General features: G+C 60.2%; 1 protein-coding gene across 4 annotated transcripts in view; it reads right to left on the bottom strand.

Moving 5' to 3' along the window:
• PITPNM1 (phosphatidylinositol transfer protein membrane associated 1) overlaps positions 1 to 6,700 on the bottom strand; it is a 14,796-nt gene extending 8,096 nt beyond the window's left edge. For 2 of the 4 annotated variants that reach the window (XM_026447670.1, XM_026447673.1), the window contains exons 1-8: positions 6,503 to 6,700; positions 5,406 to 5,524; positions 3,472 to 3,686; positions 3,260 to 3,381; positions 2,831 to 3,055; positions 737 to 1,063; positions 556 to 651; positions 365 to 472 (exon numbers count right to left, since the gene is read on the bottom strand). In XM_026447670.1, the coding sequence (XP_026303455.1) occupies positions 365 to 472; positions 556 to 651; positions 737 to 1,063; positions 2,831 to 3,055; positions 3,260 to 3,381; positions 3,472 to 3,686; positions 5,406 to 5,483 (1,171 nt within the window). In that variant the 5' untranslated portion in view covers positions 5,484 to 5,524; positions 6,503 to 6,700. Of the gene's footprint in view, positions 1 to 364; positions 473 to 555; positions 652 to 736; positions 1,064 to 2,830; positions 3,056 to 3,259; positions 3,382 to 3,471; positions 3,687 to 5,405; positions 5,525 to 6,098; positions 6,251 to 6,502 lie in introns of all 4 variants that reach the window. The other 2 variants (XM_026447671.1, XM_026447672.1) reach the window with 2 other exon arrangements.

Here is a 6,700-nt window from a genome sequence, read left to right as displayed (position 1 = left end):
ATCCATTTATCCATCCATCTGTCCATCCACCCATCCATCCACCCACCTATCCACCTACCCACCCACCCATCCATCCATCCATCCACCTGCCCAACCATCCATCCACCCACCCACCCATCCACCCATCCATCCACCCACCCACCCACCCAACCACCCATTCATCCATTTATCTATCCATTTATCCATCCATCCGCCCATCCATCCATCCATCCATCCATCCATCCATCCATCCATCCATCCTTCATTATTCATCTGTGTATTTAATGAGCACCTCTTCAGATTGCCTCTCATCTTAAGATGCCATTAAACTTATGACCTGCTGTACATGGGTGCTGGGGGCCGGTGTCCTAGGTGGGATCTTTACCTGGCGTTCCCTCCGCCTCCATTGGGGAGGCAAAGGCGTCGATGAAGTCATTGGAGTTCCACTTGGTCATCTCCTTGGGGAAGACCTCCTCACTGTCCGAGAAGCCTTCTGAGGGGACAGGGGGCTGTGTCATGGGGTGGGAGGAGCTGCTCGGGGACATCCCCACTCCCAAAAAGGGCCTCGGTGCTGACCGTGGGCATCAAAGAACTCTTCTTCGGAGCTGTTCTCGGAGTCTCGGGCAATGTTCTGCATGCGCCACTCGGACAAGCTCTGGGGAGACACAGCCCCTGCCGGGCCGGCTCAGCTTCAGCCTCAGCCTGGGAGCCCAGCCTGGGGAGGGTTGCTCCTCCCATCCCTGTGTCCCAGCCTCACCTCCATGTTGGGATGAGTAGGAGGAACGGGAGGATGAGGACCACTGCTTCCCAAAGCTGGCATCAGGGGAGGCATCTGGACCAGGGGGGGCCTCAGGCCCATCGGGGGTGCCAGTGTTGCTGGCCCCAGACCGGGCCTCGGTGCTTGGTTTCCCGGGGGGCTGGGCCTCAGACCCCTCACTGCCTGTGTTGCACTTGGCCATGCGCTGGGCCAGCATGCGAGCAGTCTCCTCTTCCAGTGCCCGAATGTCAGCCATGCTCAGTTCTGTCCACTCATCCTGCCAGCACCAGGCCTGGCGGTGGGCCCGCAGCATCACCCGACGCAGACCTGCAGGTGCCCAGGCATCGGAACTGTCCCCTCCCACTGCTTCCCTGGTACTGCCGCCACATGCCCAGCCTTGAGGTTGGGTAATGGCTCCCCTGGGGACACCACCCACCCAGAGCCACAAAGTAGGGCAGGGCCAGTGCAGTCCAGGAATGGGAGTGGAAAGTGGGGCATTTGTCTTCCTGCCTGACTCCCCTCCACCCACTGCCGTTCCTGTCTCTGTGCACACCCTAACTCTCAGCACTGTCCCCACCCCATCACTCCAGAAGCAGGGACCAATGCTTGTTCTTGCTTTTGGCTGGCTTCCTGCTGACTTCTGAGGAATTAACAGTTAATTAAGCGTTTAACAGTTAATGAAATTGTTGATGGTTAATGAAGGTGTTAATAGTTAATGGAAGTGTTGGCACTCAATGAAGGTTGTAGCGAAAGATGATACCCATTCTGGGATATTTTTATCTTAAGCAGAAGAATAAAGTTAGAAACTCTTAAATATCTAGGAAATAAGGTAATGATGGTGGAATGATAATTATAAACTTCTGCGAGGAGATGTATCAGAATCTTAGTAGTGGCTATATGAGGGTGATTTTAATTTTCTTATTTGTGCTTTTTGGTATTTTTCCAAATGCAAGACACGGAGTCCTCATTATTCTATAAGCTGAATTTCCTCACCTGTAAAACGGGAATAATCATCGTCATTACCTGGCGGGGTGTTGTGGGTGTTAAGGGAGATCTTGCACAGAAAGTAATTAGCAAAGGGTCTGTGTGTTGCTATCACTGTCAATATTAGCTCTTCGTATCTGACTCAACCTCTTCCTCATTTACTGAAGAGAAATTCAAAGTGCAGAGATGGCCAGCGCCTTGCTGGAGGAACCATGGGTCAGCAGTGGGACAGAAGCCAGGCCGCTGGTCTCCCCAACTAGGGATCATTCCTCTGTGTGCAGATGACCCGGGCACTGAGGCAGGGCTGAGCTGTAGGCGTGGTGGGGTCAGGTTGAGGGCAGGTGTGGAACTGGGGCTCCTGGACACCAGGGCCAAAGGCTGGAACACTAGAAACTGGGAGTGGCTGGGGGGAATCCCAGAGAGAATGACATCAGAGTCACAGCCTCAGCCTGCACTCCTTAGCATGCTGCCAGTTAGAGCCGGTGACCTTCCTGAGCATCTCTAAGTCTCACCCAGCTCATAGGATGATGGAGAATCTTAGAATCTTTTTTTTTTTTTTTTTTTTTTTTTTTTTTTGAGACGGAGTCTCGCTCTGTCGCCCAGGCTGGAGTGCAGTGGCCGGATTTCAGCTCACTGCAAGCTCCGCCTCCTGGGTTCACGCCATTCTCCTGCCTCAGCCTCCCGTGTAGCTGGGACTACAGGCGCCCGCCACCTCGCCCAGCTAGTTTTTTGTATTTTTTAGTAGAGACGGGGTTTCACCATCTTAGCCAGGATAGTCTCGATCTCCTGACCTCGTGATCCGCCCGTCTCGGCTTCCCAAAGTGCTGGGATTACAGGCTTGAGCCACCGCGCCCAGCCAGAATCTTAGAATCTTAATGGAAGCAGCAGCATTTCTGAAAGTCAGAGTCAGCATAGACCTTGTAGCTCATAATACCAGCTTCCTGCTCTGTGGATGCCTGGCTAGGCTGTGTGGCCACCTTTGCCCTAGTGCTCCCCGCCTCAAGTGGAAATGATGGCTTTCTGCTTCTGTGTCCTCAGTGGATGGGAGCATCCCTGGCCCTAAACACGGGCATGGTGGGTAAGCGGGACCTCCCGCGGCTGGGTGCTCACCTACATCGTGGATGAACTGCTCGATCTTGGCTTGCATGCCCCAGTAGCGGAACTCAACCTTGCACAGCTTATAGGCACACATAAGGGGCCCCGTCTGCGCCGCCGTCCGCGCCCAGTCATCAGCCAGTGGCCCTCGGCCCGTCTTGACCGAGCGGTACAGCCGGGGGTCCTCTTCTGCTTTGTACTCGCCTGGGGCCACTGCATCCCGCACGATGTCAATGGTGTCTGAGGGAGTTCAGCAAGCATTGAGCAGTGCCAGCCCCTTTGAGCCCCCGCTCCTGGCACCCTCTTGGGACTGGGTGACAGTTCCTGTCCTTTTGCAGATAGGACATGAGGCTTGGAGAGGGCTGGGACTTCTCAGAGGCTGCCCACTGAGGCAGCCAGGAGACTGAGAGGGTGCCAGGGTCCCTCCATAGCTCCAGCCCTCACCCAGGATGCGCTGTCTCCTCTCGGCCCCACTCAGGTTGAAGACGTTTGGCTGCTGCCCCCCATCAGGCAGGTAATAGGTCTCGATTTCAATGGAGAATTTCTCCACGAAAGGGCAGGTGTACCTGGGCAGAAGGCATGGGTGAGGCTCACTGCCGTACCCACCAGGGCTGCTCCCCTCCTGGCCCCGGACCATGCCCACCTCACCCACTCACCGGGTTCGGGTATAGGGGTAGGCATTCCAGGATTCCTCTTCTACCTGCAGGGCAGCCTTGGGCAGCAGTGCCCGGAACCAGCCTGGGATGTGGGAGCCCACGTGGTACACCTTGTGTGTGTACTGCCCGCTGCCCCCGGGCCCATCTGTGTAGGGCCGGTTGGCCAGGATCTCCACGCCGCTGCCCTCACCACTAGACTCCTCCCGGCTCTTTTTCTGTGGCCCAAGGGAGAGCAGAATAGGGAGCTCAGCCCCAGCTTAGCGTCTGGGATCCCCAGCGTAGGCTGGTGTTCTGCACAGTTCTGGGGCCCTGGTCCCAGTCTTTTCAACTCCCTGAAACCAGCTACTGCCCCACCGAAGCTCCCTGGGATCGGAATCACAGATGCAGCCCAGCCCTGCATGGGGTCTGCAACCCAGCACTCAATTCAGTCATTCAAGTATTCACTGAGTGTCTGCTTCACCCCAGGCAGTGTTTGGGATTCTATCAATTGAGATATATTGATGAATAGAACAAAGACCCCTGCCCTCGTGGAGCTTACATTCTAGTGGAAGAAGACAGACAAAAGGAAAAAGCAAATTATATGCTGTGTTAGAAGGCGCTAAGTGTTATGGGAAAAGAAAGCCTACAGTAGGGTACAGGTGATCAGGGTTGGGGGCTGCGGTTTTGATCTGATAGTCAGGGAAGGCCTTGCTAAGAACATAAAGTGGCCGGGCGTGGTGGCTCAAGCCTGTAATCCCAGCACTTTGGGAGGCCAAGACGGGCGGATCACGAGGTCAGGAGATCGAGACCATCCTGGCTAACATGGTGAAACCCCGTCTCTACTAAAAAATACAAAAAACTAGCCGGGCGAGGTGGCGGGCGCCTGTAGTCCCAGCTACTCGGGAGGCTGAGGCAGGAGAATGGCGTAAACCCGGGAGGCGGAGCTTGCAGTGAGCTGAGATCCGGCCACTGCACTCCAGCCTGGGTGACAGAGCGCCAGACTCCGTCTCAAAAAAACAAAAAACAAAAAAAAAAACAAAATAAAAAGAACATAAAGTGACCATGGCTTGAACATGACTTTAAGGAGGTGAGGTGGGAGGAGGTGCTCAAGGCAGGGGGAAGCCAGTGCAGCCCCGAGGTGGGAGCGTACTGGATGTGCTGGTGGGTGGCAAGGAGGCCAGGGTGGCTGGCAAGGAAGAAGGGACAAAGAGAGGAAAAGGGGCCTCCAGCTCTCAGAGGCCCTGACCCTGGCCCCCTCCCTCTCTGGGAGGCCCTGGCCGCCTCCCAATCCCAGCTCCTGCCACACCCCTCAGCTTGAGAGACCCCAGATCCTGCCTAGAATTCTATGGCTCTGGGGCTCAGATGGCCCTTTCAACCCCGAGGCAGGGTCCGGGCCCTCTTGCTTTATGAGACTCTGGTCCTGCTGTGCTGGGGAGAGATCTGGAGCAGATTCCCTGGGCCCTGCACCAACCTGGCCACTGCTGAGAGCCTGCCCTGGCCAACTCTTCTCACTGCCCTACCCGAGAGCCCCCTCGCCCTCCGATCCTTGCTGCCCTGTCCCTGCCCCAGGTTTGGCGCCTGGTCCTCACCCCATCTCCCTGACCTCCAGGGGTGGTCAGGACCCTGCACCTCTCCAGACCCCCTCCCACCCTTCTCGGCCGCGGAGGCCCCCCTCCTCATTCTTGCCGCCTCCTGGGCGCTTTTTCCTTCCCCGATGGGATTACAGATCCTGAGGAGGATTACAGGAGATCAGAGAAGGGCTGGGCACTTAGCGGGTGAGAAGCACCACTCGGCTCTCCTGCCCCTCTCCCCACAGCCCTTCCCCATCCCCACATCCGAAGGGGGGCCTCTCTTGCCTCCTCCGGGCTCCCAGCCGGTCCCAGCCCCGTGGCAGGGCTGGCGGGGTCGGCGGGGCTCCACCCCTTGCCCGGGTGCCCTCTCCCTGCCGCCCTCACCTGGATCATGTAGAGCTGGGCCACCTGGTACTCGTCCAGGCTCATGGGCAGCAGAATGTGGTATTCCTTGATGAGCATCCTGAAGGCGCCCGGCGGGCCGCGCGCGGCCTCCGCTCCTCCTGGCGCAGGGCACGGCGCGGCAGTCAGTGCGGGGAGGCTGCGCGCGGCCCCGAGCCCTGCGCGCCGGCCGGGGTGCTCAGGCCATGGGACCCCATGCCCGGGCCCACCGCGGGGGAGGCAGAGGCGAGCCCAGCGCCGCAGCCCGCGCTGCCGGGGCCCGGAACAGCAGCTAGGCTGAGCGCTGACCTCTTTTCCGCGCAGCCCCCGCCCCCCGCCCGCCCGTCGCCATGGCAACCGCGCGCTGACGCGGGCCCCCCGGAGCGCCAGGCTCCGGCCGGCGGGCGGGAGGGCCACCTTGCATCTCCCGCTGCGACCGCGTCCTAACCCCGGGAAACGGCATCTCTCGGGGGCGCGCCCTCCGAAGCCCCGGGGCCCCTCCTTCCGGGCCCGCCTTCCGCGACCGGCCCCTTGGGGACCCGCCCCCTGCATCCCTTTCCCGGAGTCGGCGGGGTCCCAGGTCCCCCACTTTCGGACGTCCACCTAGAGCTTTGTTCCCCGAGTGTCTCTGCGCCGAGTGGTCCCGTGCGCCCAGCATCTCTGCCAGGGTTCCCCATGCCCTGCACCCGAACCTACCTTCGGGGACTAGGAATCCCCTCCGCCCTCCAGATCTGCCTTCTTCACCATGCAGGGCAGCCGGGTCCTCGACCTCCCCCTCCCAGCATCCTTCCTGGACCCCCGGCCCCCGCTGGCTCTCCACGCGCCCAGGCAGCCACCCCGTCCTCTTCCTGGGGGGGTGAACCCTCCTCAGGCTGAGGCCAGAGTGGCTCCACTTGGTATCCCACGGGCCCTGGCCCTGAAGACCCGCTCCGCCCACCTGCGCCCCAGACTGGCACCGAGGTTCCGCTGCAGGCACCCCTCCATCCCCCACTCGCACCCCGCGAGCAAGCGAGAGGCCCCGTTGTCCCCACTTCCCTCTGCTCGCCGACGTCCCGGTCCCCTGCCGCGCTCTTGGCCCGCCTGCTGACGTCCCGGCTCACCTCTAGCTTGAGGCGGGCGCCCCTCACCCAGCCCGGGCAGGGCCGGCCGGCCCGTGGGTCGGAGCCCGGAGCGCCCCCAGCCCCGGCCTCGGGTTCCAGCGGTGGCCGGACCCTCCCGAGGCGCAGTGCCGGCCCATGGCCCCGACCTTCCTCTCGATCCGCCCGCCGGCGCCCCTGCCGTCCCTCCCCGCAGCCCGC

This window comes from Piliocolobus tephrosceles, chromosome 13, assembly GCF_002776525.5.
Source record: "Piliocolobus tephrosceles isolate RC106 chromosome 13, ASM277652v3, whole genome shotgun sequence".
Classification (NCBI taxonomy): Eukaryota; Metazoa; Chordata; class Mammalia; order Primates; family Cercopithecidae; genus Piliocolobus; species Piliocolobus tephrosceles.
Note: the sequence above shows the minus strand (reverse complement) of the source record. Positions and strands in the feature narration are given on the sequence as shown.